Genomic DNA, 18,978 nt, shown 5'->3' with positions numbered 1-18,978 from the left:
TGTCTTGGTGAGATGATAGGTTACAGGTAGAATGGTTATTTAATTCAAATGACAGAAACATGTTACAATATGAAACTAAGTAACAAAACCATAAGTTACATAAGAAACGTTTCTAGAAAGTTGAAATGAAAAGGGAACAACATAACAGAGTGGAATTTAACCTTAAAACACAAGTGCCCTCACTTTTACTGGCAGTGCAGCTGGAAAGCTGCCCCAAAGAGACCAGCACCTTTGGAAGGAGGAACATGAGGCACTCCTTACCTGCCCTGATAGTCATGTATTGGAGCCACATCAGTTCTGACTGACTGAAACACTCACGTTTAAGGCAATGGGTTTTTATAATAAGTGCTAGATCCGTTTTAACAAGCAGTTCTATTGCTGAACTTTGCATCTTGAGAACAACTGTAACGCAGTCAGCCAGGCATGATGGTCTGTTCTGCTGAAAGCCATCAATCTAATCCTCTCTCGCTGTCCATGTCATCATGGGGTTCATGAGAACACTCTTCACGTTTATTCAGCAGCTGTGCTTCTCCATCAATACTGTTCCCTGTTAGAAGGTGAATTAAAGGCAGGTGAAACTCTGTGATGGTCTCTAATTCCGGAAATACAAGTGTAGAGCCCAGTTTTAAAAACCATTTAGATTAAACTCAGCAATGACTCCCATGTAAAAAAAGGAGAACATTTTAATTTTTAATTGATTAGAATTCCTATGTAAATAAAAAGAAGAGGTGATTGTTAAGTAACATTGTGGACTTAAATTTTTTGTTGGCTTTTTTCTTTCTTTCTTTCTTTCTTTTTTTTTTTTTTTTTTACAAGAGCTAGGCACATCCTTAGCATTATATGTGTATATGTGCCACCCATTTTCTCTCTGATTAATTGTATTGCTGTAATCTTACCAGAGCAAGCAATGGTGATCTTACTGTCCCCTTCCCATGGGCTGGGGTCATCTGGCTGATTGCAGACTGATGACAACGGTAGGTCATCAGTAGGTTGGGTAATAATCTCCTGAATCAAGACTTCACAGAGCTTATCTGGTTTGTCTTTTTCTGAATGAGAAGGCTCTGTAAAGAACTCTTTAACAAAGCACTCGCTTTCTTGCTCTTTATGGATCTTATGCACATTTGAAAAAATGGATGTTGCAGCTTCTCCTCCTGAGTCCTCAAATGTGGTTTTATTGCTTTCCTCCAACGCAGAATCAACATCATTTGTCATTTCAGAAATTATTTCAATCTTTGGGTGATATTCTTGCTGCAAAGGTAGAAAATGTAATTGAAAATGCTAGACGTAACAACAAAAATAGGTAAATATCTCTTTGATCCATATAGTTATTACTAGTATTGATGTGTTTTTCTACCAAAATGTACAGGAGATCTGCTTCATTGCCATAGTTTTGCTTTTTTGCAAACTGATCTTGGATTAACTATGTCAGACATTAGCCTGATATATGCCTTATGGTCAGCTATGAGCTATGAGCTATGAGCTAACCATAAACTACTAATCATTCATAAAAGATCATAGTACAGCAATTCAGCAAGAGCAAGAGCAATTCAACCTCTAGAATTTCTTTCTTTTCCAATTCATTGTACCAAAGTGAACATCAGCATTATATTAAAAAACACAGAGGATCCTAATTGAGTAGACCAGATCAGAGTAGTGTGGCCCTTTGATTTACACCACTGGTTTAATTTACGCTGGTTGGTACTGAGCCAACCTGAACACAAATTTCTTTTTATATCAGTCTGAATAAAAACAAAAACCCAAAAGCACATATTTCAAGAGCAAGTCACTGACAAAGGCAAGAGGATTCACGGGCTCAGATCTATTATTTTACCTTAATCACAACAAGAGTTTACCTTCAACACTTCCAGTGCTCAGGAAATGACCTTAATTAAGAGGCTATGGGAATTCAAGGCTGAAGAATTTATTCTGAAGCAGAGGATTTGGGCAGTAAAGCAGCAGGACCAAGAACAAGAGGTCTACATTTCACCACTGTGAGCAATACTTGCAATACTTACTCAATATATGAACTTTGCTAGGACTTACCAGACACTGCCCAAACAGGGATCTGACATCTTACTGCATTTAAGAACCAAACGCTCCAGGGAGTATGAGAGTTGTCAACACAAGCTTTATTAATCTTCTTTGTTCCCTGCTCTATTCCTTCTCTTATCTTCTGTTTAACAGAAGGCTTTATTGGCCAAGACATTTTGCAACATCAGTTCAGCATGTAACCAGAAGAGCAAACGAAACCCATGCCCTACACAAAATTTTACAAGTCCCTCCAAGCTATTGCATAACTGCATACTCTATCAGCCTATTTCCAGCATGGAAGGTATGAGCCACCATCAGCACAACTATTAAAGCTGTGCTTTTAAATCTTTGTTGTTTTATTTTTCTTTTTTCTCTTCTGTTTCTGTCTATAGTCTTGCCTAACAGTTTAGTCTGAGCATGGCACAGTGCTAATGAGAACATGGGCCAAGGAGGCTGGCACTGCATTGTGTCTCTCTAGTTTAAAGTGAAGCAAAAGAGTTTTGATCTCTGTGTTTTAAGTTGAAAGGATTGCTTGTATTCAGCAGTAGGCTATCTATTAACACTAGTGAAGTATACTTTATGAATAATCTTCATTCAAAAGCTATATTATAAGAAACTAATCTTATTTAACTGTCACATTACTTGATTTTAGTTTTTCATTCTCCAATTCTTACAATGCAAAAATTAAAAAAGAATAAATCTAATTAAAAGAAAATTTACAAGAGGATAAAGAAGATCTGTCTGAACATCCCATTTAGTTTACAAGTACACAACTGATTGCATCTCCCAAAACAGCATTTCACAACTTAGATTACCTTTCTTTCATCAAACATTAGCAAGGCAAACTTCATCAGTGGCATTATTAAGGATCTTACCTTTTGAATAAAGATTTCCTCTTCTGGAGGAAATTCCTTTACATCTATGTCTTCTAAGTCAGGTAGTTCCTGAAAACAATCACAAAGTCAGTGGGAAAAGTTAGTTCAAATGAATAAATTATGACATCTTTATCTCCCTGGGAATGTTTTTAATACAGTGCTGTTCCAGATAAGGGGCAGCAACAGCCCAGAAAAACTGGACTGTCGTGCTCTCCAAGATGACAGTTTTCTCTGTTAAACATGTGGGAAACAGGCAATTCATCTGTTTCCAGAAATAGTAAATGGGAAAGCAGTAAACTTAATGCCAAGTGGGATGCTCTTTTCTACTATGAAAAAAAAAAAAAAAAAAAAAAGAGGAAGAAAAATTGATAGACAAGATTTTAAAAGGAAATGTGGTTTATGTCTTTTATCTATCTGGCTGTCTCTTACCTACTAATAGACTTGATCTTAACTGTAATTAATCTTTCTGGTAACAGCCAAAACAAGATCTTCTGACTTTTTGACTGTTAACCTAAGTACACATAATAAAACAATGTTTTACTGTGACTGCCATGTAATTAAGGAAGTGGAACTGCAAACGTGCTGAGAATTTTTTTCCCTCAGACAGGATTAGTTCTTTCATGTTTCCATTAGAAAACATTTTCTAAATCACATGCCAGTTGCTAACAATAAAAGCAAAAATAGAGGGTATAACACAAAATGTCTTGCAGAATGTAATACCTATTTAGCAATTTCTCCCTGCAGGCTAATGCTGGTAAAAGCACCTCATTTAGTAAGATGTTTTAGAGCTGACTTGTTTCATATAGTTATTCACTGATCTGAGTCTTGTAATGTGAAGACTGTTACAGGAACAAATAAAACTTCTGTTTCCTGATGTGGTTGTGGCTAGTGTAGCATGTCCTGAATTCACACCATTTTAGAATAAAATGCATTAAGATTTGGAGACAACTGTTATTGAGTTTGGTGTCAGAAGGGAAATAGCTGTTAGTTTAAGCACTGCCAAAGATTATTCATGAAAACCAGTTCGTGCACATTTGGCTTGTATCTACTTATCAGAGGGACGTCAGATCCACAGCACTATAAATCCTCCCCAACTCTTCTCACGTGTAATACTACTGAGACCGTCTTTGGACTCCAGTATATGAATAAAGACTACAGTTCTTCAGAAATTCTAATTTACAGTATCTTCACAGCCATCCCCCGCTATGTCAGTGCTAAACGTCTCTGGAAAATCTGCAATTGCGTAAGTATTGAAGGCTGCTGCCAGAAGCTCCTGACATTATTAAATATCGGTTGTAGAACAGCATAGCATGGAACATTGAAATGTGTGTTAGTATGAGATTTGTTGGTTTTTTTCCCCCTTCTGTAGAATTATAATATTCCTACTTCTTACGTGAAGAAAGTACTCCATGTAGGCACGCTGAAGCATTTCTTTTATACTGTGTTACACAATGGTGCCATACAGCACCAAGAAAAGGGCTTGTATCTCAGCCCTGCGGGTTCTGCTTATAAAAATAATATTGTATATACTTGGAATTGCTGCCAGGCTTCTCCACTATCCTTGTTAAGTCCATTATCAAAAACACCTGAATAAGAAGATGCAGCAATAAGCACTTACTGAAACAATGAGCTGAGCCTTACAGTAATAGGATGTTTTTTTTTCTTGGGACATTTAGAGCACAGAAGAGATGTAACTGACTTTTCTAAAGCATAAAGAATTTAGCTACCAATGTTGCACAAGTGATATTAAGCACTCTGGAAAATTGTAAGCTCAGCAGTTTGCAGTTACATCACAATCTGGCACTGTCAGTTTAGCAGTAGAGATGTAACTAGAATATATTGAATAATACTCCTTTGCACTCAAACTGCATTTCTCAGTGGTCACACTCATGTCTTCATGGCTAAGTGTGATGAAATGTTTAAATGTTTCCATCATCAGATAAAAATCATTGAAAACAGAAGAATGCATTAAAAATGCTAATCCCTTATTACTTACCTGAAACATGCACATACGGCTTTTCTTGGAAATATGCTTGTAAATTTTATTCTGAGAATTATAATACCTAATATTGCCAGCTGATGTAAACTGTGTGGCTGTGTGTTTCTTATGTTTGTCCTATGATTGTTTCTTTCTCTTTTCAAATGAATACTTCATTGGAGTTTTCCTTAGAAGGACACATTTACTCCCTGGTTTCTTTCTATTGTGATTTCTATTTTTCACATGAAAACCCCTGCTAACTCTCTCCACAGAGAAATCACAGACCTAGAAGGTCAACTTTGGGCCAAAGGACAAAATAAACTTTGGCAACAGTGGTAAATTCTTACCACTTTATTTTTATTTATTTATTTTTCTCCTACTTTTCCTAATAGTGGACCTTTCTTGGATATCTGGCCATATACTTTATTTAGCCAGGATGTTAAAGGAATTAATTTGGGAGTAGACATTAACCAAACCAAAATCTGAATCTAATACCTGAATCTAATACATACACAAAGTTGAAGTTTCTCTGGTGTCTCGTGTTTGACCTGTTTGATTTCAGCATGCTCAGCCAGCTCAGGAACCACAGCCCCTTCAGAAGCTGTTTTCTCTCTTGGAAGATCTAAGAAATAAAAATAGGTAGTTGCAGAGAACTAACTGAATAAAAGACTTTGTATATTGCAACAGTGAGCACTGTAGAAGGAAACAGCTGAATCCAGTGCTTTGTCATAACTTTGGACTCCTTTACATTTCATAAACATTTGTACTTTTCAATAATGTATTACAGATATTCATTAAAAAAAAAAAAAAAAGTAAGTATTCTGTTTGTGAAGGCACAGAGCTGCCCAAGTGATGCCCAGCTTTTGCTGGAATAAATACCATACAGCCTGGGGGAGCAAGGGAAGCCTGTGCTGTCATTAAATCTAGCACATATAAGAAGTAGAATTCCACTTTTATTTTTCAGAATTTTCAGACTGGGCACTCAAAATAGTTTTCTTTGTCATATTAAAATAATATTTTATCTAGAATTTCTTGCTTTCCAACTCATTGCTACAGAAATCTAATAGAATGTGCTTAGCTGTGAATCAGCTGTTTGGAATCACACCAAAGGGTCGCTACACTGAGTCTGTTTGGCTTATGATCTGTACTTCTCCAGTTTGATTTGATTCTTCACTGTGTACATTACCGTCTATCTTCCTGTTGAAGTCTGAGCATCTGTTAGAATTTGACTCATGTGCACGTTCTTGAATTCTTACATGAATCCTTCCAGACGGGACGTCAGTGCAATCTCTCCTGTCTGTTAAAAGTGTTATCACATCATCATGAGCATCACAATTTCCACTTCCAAATTTCTCTGTCTTCTCTTGAGTTTCTTGCTGTTCAGATAAATTTGATGCCTCTGATGTACTGTAATTTGCATCACTGTTACCTGAATTTGCCAATGCTCCAGTAGAAGAAATGAGCTCACTAGAACTGCTGAGTTAATCTGTTGTTACTTATTTTAAGCAGTTTGGATATTTACAGTCTTAATAGCATAGCCCAAAATCTACATCAAAAGCTCCTGGTTTGCTTGAGCAGATATTCACAAATCAGCAGTCTTCCTAGCACTGTATGACTGCTGCGGATTTTTCCATCTCAGTTGCCTGCAGTTACAGTACTCCAGAAAGATCTCAGCTAGAGAGTGCAATGCAGTAAATAATTGTGCTATATTTGTATTTAAATTTGAGAGGACTCACTAGATTTAAAATATATGCTTGCACATTTTGATGATCAGTATCAACTGATAGTTATTATCATAGTTATCATACCATAGTTAACATCATAGTTATCATCTACTTCATGCAATCCACCAGCTTACTGCAAAACTTTTACTTGTTAGTCAACTGTGTCTGACTTCAGAGCATGTAAAATGCCAATATGAACCACGCAAATACTTCTCTACAGTGTAGTACTCCCTTATTACTTGGTTTCAGTCTTGTTTACACTGAAACACGCATGATGTCCTTGAAAATGTTAGGCTGTGGATTATCAGTGGTCATAAATTTATTCTATATTGAATAATGTGACAGGAAAATTAGTGGCATAGAAAAGGGCAGTAAGTGAAACCTTAACTAATTAAAGACCTTCCTCAAATTCCCCGCATTACCACTGCAGCGGATAAGCTCTAGGTTTAAGCACTTACTGTTAATTAAAGCAGCAGCACAGGGATACTTGGATATAGACTTGCAGTTAATAGGTTGTGCTGGAGCCCCCAGGTGCCTCAATCTGGCTCCAATCTGCAACTTGGGGAAATACAGCTTTTGGGTTGCTGCCTGCCTCCACCCATGACTACTTACTGCAACTACTATTGCCCTGACTAGCACCTGCTTTCTCTGGTGTAGAGCACAACAGCTGGAAAAGCTGTGACAAACATCTAAAATATTAGCCACAAACCTTCTATGGTGTCTGCTGCACCTTTGTTTCCATGGTTTGCACCAGCATCTCTTTCTTCTATATCCTTCTGTGCTTTCTTTTCCTCTGCTTTTTGTCTGATTGCTGCTAAAGCATCAATGCTATCTTGGATTTTTTTTCTCTCTCTAGTTTCCCATTTTTCCCTTTCTGCCTTCTCAGCTTCAAGCCCTCCAACAGCCCAGGCTTCTGCACAGGCTCTACAGAAAAGAAAAGAGCTTGCTGTAATACAGCCAAAAAAGCTCATTGCTCTGACAGAATTTAAAATAGTTTCTAACAGCACAAAGTATCCTCAACAGAGAAAAGGAAGATAGCAACAGCAATCTCTTATGGAGCAGGGCTTCACCTGTATTTTTTCTTGCAAGCTGAACTGCAACAAAAGAAATAATGTTATCTAAGCACAAATGATTACAACACCAGAGATCCATCAGGAGTGGTGATCATGGCTCTGCTTTCCCAGACACCTGCTCAGTTTCTGTTGAAATCAGAATTTGATTCTGCAGTCTGCAGACATTTTGTAAAATGATTCTGTTCAATAATTATCTTTCTATTTTAAAGTATGCAGACTTCTCTAGTATAATTCTATTGTATCTGCTGTAATGAAAGTTATCTGCCCTCAATTAATTAGACCAGTCTTCCTTTTCTTCCATGAAGATATGTATTAAAAAAACAGACATAAGATCATTTGAGCCTCACTGCTGTGCAAAGAAGATGCCTGTTTCTTACCTATCCTTTGGGAACACCGGCCTATCATCCAGATACGTTAGCTGTTTTAGTCGAACAGTAAGTGTTTTTCTATAATTAGCGATTTTCTTAATCACTTGATTTCCCATTAAATTCAGCACATGCTAGAGAAACAGGAAAATAATTTTTAAAGTTGAGCTGCCAACAAAATAACAATCTAACAAACAAAAACCATACAACTTGGATACGCAGTCTCTAACCCTTCAGAAACAAACAGTGAATAAAAAAAATCACTGTAAGTAATCTACAAAAGGGCTAATAATGTTTAATAACAGTTATTTTAGATCAAGACTGTTACGTGCTGGACTACCTGACAAAACAACTTCATACGATTCACTCATATACTTATATCCATAACCTCAGCTGTATATGGCTTACCAAGTTAGGCATTGTCTCCAGAATATTTATAATATTTGGATCACTTAAGTTGTTGTGGGAAAGATCGAGAACAGAAATGCTTGGGCATTCTTGCAAGTGTTGTATGTCTTCCACTGTTTCTAACCTATTGTGAGCAATCTGCAGAGTGTTCAGGACTTTTAGACAAGCTGCCAGACAGAAAGAACACAATGAAAGGAAAGAGTTACTTCTTCAAAGAAGATTTTCTGGAGCAAGTAGAATTTACAGCGTCACTATAGTGAAATGTGGGTAGCTTTTTTCTGAGTTTGTTGTTCTGCTTATATGTATTTTTTGGCTATGCCTCCAAAGGTGTTTTCTTCACCTAAAGAAAAATAGTTATTTGTTTTAACGCTGATTGGTTGTTGTTAATTCAAGTTTAAACTAGCCAGTTAAACAAAAACTTCTGTTTCAGATTACTCCTAATATACATAAAAGAAAATATGCCATTTAACAGATGTAAAAGATTTGGCATCACATCTACAACTGCCAAAGCACGCTGTAACTGTAAAGTAAATGGTAATAACACAGATTGACAGCCTGTCTGCAAAACAGAGAAGTACTGAGATGGTATTAAGTGAGAATATACTAAACTGTTCTGGGTCTTTGTATTTAAGTAGTAATTATATGTTTTCTGTTTCCTCATATAATCAAGCTGAAGAACCATTAAACTAAAATACATAGGTTTGGCTCCTTGATAGTAGCCTTGTGGACTTTGGTATTGGACATTGTACAACATTTTAATACAAATAATAATTAAAAATGATAATACTGTCAGTGACTGTGACAAAATGACTATGGACTTCTTGTTACGCAAACACTTTTTGCCATCAGTCCTTACAGAGATTCTCAATGGTCTTGACATAGTTGTTATTTAGATTGAGGGAATCCAGCTTTTGTAACGAGTCCAGGTTTTCAATTTTGTTAATTAAATTGAGCTGTAAGTAGAGGCAGCGCAACTCTGTGAGCGCTTCCAAATTCTCAATTTTTGTTATGCCATTGCATTCCAGCCATAAACACTTCAATCCAGTATACTCTTCAAGATTCTCCAGGCGGTCAAATCCTGCAGAAAAAAAAAAAAAAGATGTTTCAAACTGAAATTGCATTGGCTAAAATTAAGTCATTCAAAGTGTACGTTTCATTAAGCCAGTGATACTAAAACAGCCTGTCAGAATACCTGCATTAAAATTGATGGTAAGACTTCTAGCAATTCAATTGGACCATTAAAGGAGAAAATGTACCTATACGGTACCTATTCTGGTCTATATCTTGTGGGAACCTTTAAATTCCCAAATACTGAGAAAGTAGTAAACATGAAGTCAAATGTTGAAGGTAGGTTTAGCACTTATTTATTTAAAACAATTCTTACACCATCCTGAATAATAGTACAAAATACTGCTCAGAGATCAGAAAAGGGTGATCTGTTCTAGCAACGTTTTTCTTTCAGTAGTATTTGAGAATATGCAGCATGTGTTTACTGCTGTTTTGTCACAACAGAAGTCCCAGAATTTGGTAAACCACTCTGTTACACAAACACATTTAAAAATAAAATATATACTTTCCTCTGAATGCAAATTAGATCAATATTTTAAGACATCATTTCTTAAATGATTCTGTTTTCTAGAAAAGTGTCTTGATTCCTATCGATCTTTTGAATGAATCTACAAAATGAACCAGGCCTATAATCAGTTCATTCTTCTACCTTCATATTTGCTCATTTTTGTTTCACAATTACATTATTATATCAAATTAAATTATGCTTGTCATTTAAAATAAAGTTTAAATACCTACCTTACTTCAGTGAGCCGTAAACTAGATTCCCTGCCAGAATACCATTTAGAGTGATACATCTATACAGAATTGTACACAGCTTACCTTTATAGTGCAAGTAAAGCGTATCATTTAAGGATGGAGTCACGTATAATTTGTGTTGCTTACAAATGTCTTGCAGAATCTTTTTTGTCATTCTAAAAGAATAGGAAGCAGAAGCAAAAAAAAAAGAAGTACTTCAGCGCACATTCTGCTATCTTTTATAAAACAGATTTCAATGCAAAATAATAGTTTTTTTACGCAAGAGAAATAGCTACAGCTTACAAGACTATACTCAGAGTGAAAAAGCCCTGGATTTTTTAGATTTGCTTTCCATTCCTTCCTGTCTGAAGTGTGTTATCAGGCCCTTCCTACTTCTGCTATAAAAAGAGAAAGTAGGTATGTATTACAGAGTTCATCTTCTTTAAAAAGAGCAGTGTGATTTTCCCCTCTCTGTTTTCTTGCATTGTGAGCCCAGGTATGTTACCATACACAATGTGCATGCAGTGTATTATGCTGTTTTTCACTGAGCTACTTAGAGCAGCATTTAATCAAATCATCAGCATCCTCAGGCAATTTACAGAACCATAAAATGTTTAAGAATACTAATTACAATGTGCAGTTGTTGCACTCTGACATCATTCTTCATAACAATTTTGACACGTGCTGGCCTGATTAGCCTGGGATAATGAAGTTACCTATCCAACCTAGTTCCTGGTAACTTGGAGGGCCTCTGTCCCTTCACATACTTCTGCCAAAAATTGCCACAACAACTGTAATATTTAAATTGAGATGAATTAATACAATGCATCCTTTGAATTCATACCAAGAATTGGTCAAATCTGCTCCCATAAGAGTTTGCACAAATTTGTCCAAATCCATTAGATAGATATCGTACATTTATAAAGATAGTTTGCTAAATAAAAAAAGAAGTAGAGATGCTGGAAATACCAACAATTTCTAAGTTATTGATTAATCTCAAGTTCATCTTCAAAATCATTTTCCAGAGCTAAGGTTAATATGTAGAGAGTGAATACGTGAAACTCCTACTGATTCCAGTGATGCCAAAGTTTAAATAAAAACCATCAATAAACAATATTTTACCTTACACAGCCCCCTTTTTCTTCTGTTTTTAGGCCGAATGAGCTGGTTACTGACTTGTGATCACCCACCAATTTTTGTTCATTCCGTTGATATGCTCTGGATGTACAGTCGATGGCTTTGTCTTCAGTTTTAACACCTTTGTTGTAAGAAAACAAGCTGCAGTTCAATATGGGTGGAGGAACACTGTGCCACATTTCTAGTTAGTTCAGAGAAATACTGAAAAGCACTTGGATATGAATTTCAAGAAAACCTGTGTTCTAACCAAGATTTTAATTAAAAAATTAAAGTAAGCTTATCCTTCTATAGAAGACAAAATACAAAAATAACTAGTAACATAATAAACTGGTGAAATATTGCATTTGCTTACATAGGAAAGTCAGGCAGAACACTTAAGTCTTAAGTATTATTATAATGTACAGTGAGAATACAGTATTGGCACCAATGTGTTATGATCTTGGACATCTACTGCATATTAGCAACCACTAGAGTTTAACAAGACTACTTTAACTTTTAAAGATAATGATGTATCAGCCAACACAAAACCTGTTTGTCATGCTCGTCCACAAATTTACCTTTTTGCACCTTCTGGAGGGTGTCTCCAGTGCTATAGTCATTCAAACTGTCTTCACACTGACTCTGGCCAATTGCATTTTCAATAGCTTTCTCTTCAGATTCTTTATCAGAACCTTCTAGTTTCACTTCTGGTCCTGACACTCAAGAAAGAGACAGTGCAAACAAGATGATTGTACCAAATCATTTAAATATGATTGTAATTCAAACAATTAGAGGTAAGACTGGATGTATGACTTTAATACATAAAATATACTTCCAGAAAAAGGAATTGGGGGGGTTGGGGGAGGGGGGGGGGGTTCAAGCCTCAGTTACAGCAAGATGTTCAGTGACTTCAGTGGGGAATAAATTCAACACCAGACTTTTTCTCTCAGCTGCGTGGACTCAGCTCAGTAACTGCTCCCCAGTAGGACAGCTGGCAGAGCTCACCCCTGCTGACGGGACAGCCTTCACTCCGTGCGGGGGCAGCTTCATTTCCAGCGTTGCTCACAGTCTCTCCCAACACCTCTGGCGCAATGACCGCTCCTTTATGGCCTCTGTCCAGTTCTCTGCTGTCAGATTGCATTCTGAGATACGAGATTTAGACAAGCCGCGTCAGGTCGCTGTGTGGCTTAGAGCCCTACTGCCAGACAATAAGTCCAAAAGCTTTAGCAGGACCTGTCAGAGGCAAAGGAGCCTGGAACGAGGGGATCACGGAGCGTGGGGAGCACCCTGCGCTGTGACCAGAGCCCACTCGGTACGGAACGGCACACCAGAAGGCCACGGGAGCTGAGCGAGTTCTCAGTGCCGGCCTTCAGCTCTGGGACAGCCCTCACACAGAACCCTCCACTCCTTTACCTGCCGCCGCAGCTTGCCTTGTGCCGGTAGCAGTGACACAGGCCGGACTCCCGAGGCCAGCAGCCCGTCCGGGCCCGGCCGCGGTCGCTCCCGGTCAGCAGCCGTTCACCGATGAACGGACGCGGAGCCGACCAAACTCCCGGTAACTGCCCCAACGGCCGCCGTCTCCATGGCAACGCCGTGCGAGCCCATAAGGCCCCGCGGCCGCCGGCGGCGCTCTGATGACGGCGGCGCGAGGCGTCGGGGTACGGAGCGGTGTGCGGCAGCGCGGTACGGACACGGCCGGGCTGGGACAGACCGCCAGGGCCACGGCATTGCGCTACGGGAAAGGGGCGAGTGGCGGGCTGGGGTCACGGAATGGGGCTATAGAACATGGCCTTGCTATGATTTCTTTCTGTCATTGGATGTCTTAGGTTGGAGATCACCTGGTGCCAGCGCCCGGCCATGGGCTGGGTACCACCCCCCATGTGAGGCTGCCCGGGTCCCCATACAATGGCCTTGGGCTTCACCGGGCAGCAGTGCTGGCCTCCATGCTCTCTAAGTGAAGAATTGCCTCCTTGCATGTAATCTAAATCTTCCATCTTTTAGTTTAAAGCCATTCCCCCTTGTCCTATCACTGTCTGCTCCTATAGACAGATATATGCTTATAAGCTCTCCTGAGGTGCTAGAATGCTGCAGTGAAGTCTCACTAAAGCTTTCTCCTCTCCAGGCTGAACGGCTTGTTCCCTCAACTTATCTTCACAGGAGAGATGTTGCAGCCTACTGGTCATCTTCATGGCCTCCTCTGGGTCTGCTCCAGCTGCTCCATAGCCCTCCTGTACTGGGGTTCCCAGGCATGGGTGTAGTAGTCCAAATGGGGCTTTGTGAGGGCAGAGTAAACCCCAACCCCATCCCTTGCCCTGCTGTCACCCCTCTGCTGATGCAGCCCAAGATACCATTGGCCTTCCAGACTGCAAGCACACACTGCTGGCTTGTGTCCTGCTGTTCTACTGGGATCCACATGTCTTTCTTAGCAATGCTGTTCTCAATGGGTTCTTCTCCCAGTCTGTGGACATACCTGTGGACATTGCCCTGACCCAACAGCAACAAATTGCCCTTGCTGAATTTCATTGGATTCTTACGTACGCCCTTTCTGTGCCTGCCCAGGCTCTCTGGACAGCACTGCTTTGTTCTATGGTGTTAGCTGTACCACTCTTCTTGGTGTCACTGGCAAACCTGCTGATGATGCACTTGATAGAATCAAACTGATCTTACTCTATATATGTATTTTTATATTTGTTGCTCATGTTCTTCATGGAAGCTTTGCCATATTTTCACACGCAGAGAATTGAATGTGTTTTTTCTAATTATCAAGGGTTTGTGTTTTTGTGTGTTTTTGACTTCTCCTAGAAAGTTCTGCTGGCTTGATTCCTGAAGGTGCCCCACTTCTATTAGTTTTAGCGTTGCATCATCATTTATGGGAATTCTGTGACCATTGTTTTCCAGTTGCCTCTCCCTGGTGTAGCACAATTGGAATTGCTGAATCTCAGAGGCTTGAAAAGGTTAAATAAGGGATTATAATTGCCTGTGTCTTTTTTCTTTAAGGCTTCTGATCACCATGGCTGCAGTGGATCGCTTCAACCTGCTGTACAGAGAGATCAGTCGTTCCTGCAGTGTTTACATTGAGGCCCTGGCTATAGTTGGAGCTTGGTACACAGTCAGAAAATGTCTGACTCTTGTGTTTGACACTTACAGCATGCTCAGGCTTCATGTTATTCCAAAGCTGGTTGGTGAGATTGATATTGTCAAGCGGTATGGAAGATGGGCAGTGGTCACTGGTAAGAGACTGAAGCAGTGTATTTGCTTATGTTGATATGATTTGCTAGATGAGCTCTGTGTCAGAAGCTAGGGTCTGTATTAAGTTGAGCCACAGCTGCAAGGTGAAAACAAGTTAATTTGCCTGAGCAGTGATGCTTTTTCAGCACCTTAGTAAATTAAGTTCCACAGGAGACAGATAAACTCTGTGTGTTGACTGGGAAATAATCCCAGACCAACTTTTCTCAGAAATTGCAGAGTATATCCCAAGCACGTATAAAGACACATAAGGATCTGTAAGCAACAATGGAGCTGGCAGGCAAGCCTGGTCAACAGAGGTGCAACCAATGTACTAGTTTTACTATGACAGTTTCACATGCTCCCTTGCTCAATTTTTCAAAAGGTTTAAGTCCCACACCTGACATTCTCTCCTTTTATTAAGCGTTTTGCTGTTGTCATAGACAGTATGAAACCTGTCTTGATGTGGGATTGTAGTAGATTGCTGCTGACACAATTATCTTTGGTGTGGTTTTGAGACCAGCATAATCAGTTTCATCTTCAGAGGAGGGAATAAAGCTACAATTAAAAGCACTGTTGTAATAGAAGACTGCACTGGTTTAGACTTTCACCCTGATACTTTTTTGTCTGTTACAGGTGGCACAGATGGAATTGGGAAGGCATATGCTGAAGAACTGGCCAAGCGTGGTGTCAATGTAATATTAATCAGCCGAAGCAAAGAGAAGCTAAAAGCTGTATGTAGAAGCATATCTGAAACCTATAAAGTGGAAACAGATTTCATAGTAGCTGACTTCAGTAAGGGGCGTGAGGCTTACCAAGCCATTAAGGAGGGCCTGAAAGATAGAGAAATAGGAATTTTGGTGAATAATGTAGGACTGTTTTATACCTACCCAGATTATTTTACTAACCTGTCTGAGGATATGCTGTGGGACATGATCAACATAAATATTGCTTCTGCTAATATGATGGTGCATATTGTGTTGCCGGGCATGGTAGAGAAGAAGAAAGGTGCAATTGTGAATGTCTCATCTGCTTCCTGTTGTCAGCCAACACCAATGCTAACGATCTATGGAGCCTCTAAAGTAAGTTGGGCTGTGATGTTTTAATAGTGTGCACTGAAGAGTAAAAGCATTATAGGCTGTGGGTTTCTTTTTTTTTTAAGCACATTTAGAAAAGGATATCAGAACTCTTGAGAAAGTCTTCTAGATTTTGGGTTGTTGTTTTGTTTTGTTTTCTCGCATATCATGTGTTATGCTGCAAACTTTCCCTTACCAGTAATGGGCTTTGGACCTAAGTCTGCTATAAGGATTCTGTGTGAACTTCAGCATAATCATACTTCTAGGGGAAATGTCGTGTACCTTGGAGGAATGATGTATGAGCCAGTAGTAGCAATTCTGTGACCCTCTGAAAGACTGAAGAATTTCTTTGCTCTTCTGTAGCTGAACTATGCAGAGATATCTCAGTGTACTTATGCACTTGCAGACTGATTATTTGGTAGTGAGAGGGATTATAATCATGCGCAAGCCATTGATGCAACAAGAGCTATGGCAAAACAAACCCCACACCACAGTGCTTCAGCTAGTACCAAGTAGCTAGATGGAGCAGGGGGCTTCTTACAGTGTTGTCTGTATAGTATCTGAGGAGAAACGAAAACTTCCAGACAATTATTCTTCCTCAGGAAAGCCAGCTAATAGCAAATAGGGTGGGACAATGAGGTGATGATGGATATATGAATGCGCATGAGGATGCAGACTTTGGCAGGATAATTTGCCACTTAATCCACAGAAGCAGGTGAAATAGTTGAAGGATCTCTTCCAGATCCAGCTGTCTCAACACAGCGGTTATTGCTTTGGGCAGATGGTTGCTGCCCTCTGCTGGAACCTAAACCTCAAACAGCCTCATGCCAAATAGCTCTTGCTAGGAATGTGGATGGTTTTACTCCAGGCAGAAGGAAGTACTTGCTACATATGACTCCTTGCAGATTTTCTTCAGCATGGAAACTGGCTTAAGATTCCTATCTCTCTGTTGCAAAGCATTTGTGCCTTGGTTGTGCTAACTGTATATATACCTGAGCTATATAAGTGAAAAGAACAAAAAACAGAAGACTGCTAAAATTTCTTACTTTAGCTAGCATCATTAACCTAGGTCAGAGATCAGCAATTTAGAGCATGGTCTATGAACAGTTACTTAAGCACTGAAAAGGGCAAAAGCTTCTCTAGTTTCCTAAGGTTCCTTGTGCAAGAACAGCCTAGGGTGTTCATAGTGGTTGATTACATAGTATATAGTCTCCTTATGAGACTGAGCCAAGCTAATTTCTCGTTCTGATTCCCAGATATCAGACTAGTGCTTTTTCATGTTTAAGTATACTACAGCTTTTCTGTAGTTTTAATAAGCCACTGCGCTGGAACTTCATTGTAAAAACAAAACAAAAAAACTAAATATCTTTTTCTGCTTTTGTTTTTCTAGGCCTACTTGGACTATTTCAGTAGAGCATTGTATTATGAATATGCTTCAAAAGGAATTTTTGTTCAGAGTTTAACCCCATTTGTAATTGCTACAAAAATGGTATCGTGCAGTAGCGTTACATCAAAGAGATCTTTCTTTTTTCCTTCTGCTGAAGAGTATGCAAGTCATGCTATTTCTACCCTTGGGTTATCCAAAAGGACTCCTGGTTACTGGAAGCATTCAATAGAGGTAAAGGAATTCATCAAACTAACTCAATGTTCATCAGGAAAAAAAAAAAAAAAAGCCTGAATGAAACTATGTCAGTGTTCTGGAAAAGTACAGCATATACCACAGGACCTAAAGGCACTGTGCATTGTTATCTCACTCATTCCAGTTAAAAGAACACACACTCAGCCATGATTGTATTTAGTATTAGAATATAATTAGGAATTAGAAACAAAAGTAGCTTCTTGCTCAACCTTAATTTATGGGGTGTATTTCTACTTCAAGGTAGGCAAGGAAGATTGAATAATGCAGGAAAAAGTGCACATTCTTAAGCAAAGTTACATGGATGCAGGTTCTCTGCATGGCTTTGAATTTTGGGGAAGATGCTGGGTTCTGACATCCCCGTATGGCATTACCTAGTTGATTGAGTCAGAAGGCATTGAAGTGTGGGTTACTCCAAAGTGAAGACAAGAAACAGGAAGGATTCTGGCAAGATTTGTGAAATAAAGAAAGTAGGCAGTATTGCTGTTGAACAAAGCACTTCATTATTTATTTGCAGCACCTAACCATTGTGCAAACTCCACTCTCATAAGCGTATGACCACATTCCTTCCAAAATGGCTAAATAACCTTCCATTGTGTTCAAAAAGGTATTGTATTTTAGTGGTAGTTTGAGAAACTGATTAATTGGAATATATCTTAATCTGCTTCTTCCTTTTTTTCTTTCTCTCTCCCCTTGTCACCCTGTGCTGCTCCACAGTTCACACTGGGTGAGCGTCTACCTGAATGGATCTGGGCATGGTTTGCACAGTACTTCTGCAGAATTATACGCAAGGAAGCTTTAACGCACAAAGCGAAATAGGAATATCCAGATGTCCAATGTAAATGAGTACTGGAATCTGATTGGACTGCTACAAAATGGTCAAGTGAATCCTGGATTTACTGTAATTTATCCATAACTTACCGTGTAACTAGTGTTACTTGTAACAATAACCTAGACAGAAGTGTGAGTCCCACATCTTTGTGCTAAGTAGCTCCTTCTCTGCGTTCATCCAGGATGAAGAGTTGACCTTGCATTGGTTAATCTCAGTTCACTTTGTCTCTAAGGTAATCAAACAGGAGCAGATATAACTTCAATTCTGATAGTAAATGACTGTATCATAGTGCTATGTAATCTTGATTTGTAATGTTAACAGAATTCGAGAATTCTCCAGCTCTGGTGATAATGGACCCAAAACAAATCATGTTGTTTTAAAAAGACGGTCCTAGTCAATTAATATGCAGTTTATGAGTCTTCTGGTCTTTTCATGGCAGATACTTGTATGTTTGAAGTGCAAATATTGTTGTTTTTGAATGGAGTACTTACCACACATCTTAATTTTGATGAAGTCATACTAATTTGGAGGTTGTTTAAATGACAGAAAAGGTCTTAAAGAACTGCAAAGGAATTTGAAGATAACATTTTTTCCTTTCTTATTCTAAGTGTGAGTGCTCTTGACCATGATTTAAATATCCCTTTAGCAATCTGAAGTGTGGCTGCTGAATTGAAACAGGTTGTAAAAATCCATTATGTAAAGAAAACTAACAAATAAGTAGTGTTCTAAGAACAAAGGTTACTTTCATATGACAAAAAAAATACTTAAGTCTTGATGCTGTTTTTATTTATATTAAAAATTTTTATCTGCATATATTTTTACTAGATGTCATC

General features: G+C 38.8%; 2 protein-coding genes across 3 annotated transcripts; one reads left to right on the top strand and one right to left on the bottom strand.

Annotated features, from left to right (window-relative positions):
* Positions 1-20: 20 nt before the first annotated feature.
* Positions 21-12,996, bottom strand: DNAAF1 (dynein axonemal assembly factor 1). The gene is given in 15 exon segments (XM_032447100.1): positions 21-547; positions 897-1,248; positions 2,907-2,975; positions 5,397-5,506; positions 6,071-6,181; positions 7,318-7,532; positions 8,059-8,180; positions 8,455-8,621; positions 9,311-9,532; positions 10,345-10,436; positions 11,383-11,518; positions 11,955-12,095; positions 12,382-12,518; positions 12,790-12,921; positions 12,923-12,996. Coding segments are annotated over 15 exon segments (2,163 nt in total). The 5' UTR covers positions 12,982-12,996; the 3' UTR covers positions 21-449.
* HSDL1 (hydroxysteroid dehydrogenase like 1) lies at positions 12,993-18,920 on the top strand. 2 transcript variants are annotated; one of them, XM_015873572.2, is made up of 5 exons: positions 12,993-13,059; positions 14,374-14,606; positions 15,238-15,683; positions 17,068-17,295; positions 18,031-18,920. In XM_015873572.2, the coding sequence occupies exons 2-5, from the start codon at positions 14,387-14,389 to the stop codon at positions 18,130-18,132; spliced, it is 996 nt and encodes a 331-aa protein (XP_015729058.1). In that variant the 5' UTR covers positions 12,993-13,059; positions 14,374-14,386; the 3' UTR covers positions 18,133-18,920. The 2 variants fall into 2 exon arrangements, with proteins under 2 accessions (XP_015729058.1, XP_015729059.1); XM_015873573.2 differs by having other exon boundaries at positions 13,042-13,121.
* The last annotated feature ends 58 nt before the right edge of the window (positions 18,921-18,978 follow it).

Source organism: Coturnix japonica, chromosome 11 (assembly GCF_001577835.2).
Source record: "Coturnix japonica isolate 7356 chromosome 11, Coturnix japonica 2.1, whole genome shotgun sequence".
Lineage (NCBI taxonomy): Eukaryota > Metazoa > Chordata > Aves > Galliformes > Phasianidae > Coturnix > Coturnix japonica.
This window is presented reverse-complemented; position numbering and strand designations above follow the sequence as displayed.

Coding starts and splice junctions, on each gene's coding strand:
- HSDL1 (XM_015873572.2), top strand. CDS start 14,387: ATGGCTGCAGTGGATCGCTTCAACCTGCTGTACAGAGAGATCAGTCGT. Junction 15,684..17,067: donor CGATCTATGGAGCCTCTAAA/GTAAGTTGGGCT, acceptor TTGTTTTTCTAG/GCCTACTTGGACTATTTCAG. Junction 17,296..18,030: donor ACTGGAAGCATTCAATAGAG/GTAAAGGAATTC, acceptor GCTGCTCCACAG/TTCACACTGGGTGAGCGTCT.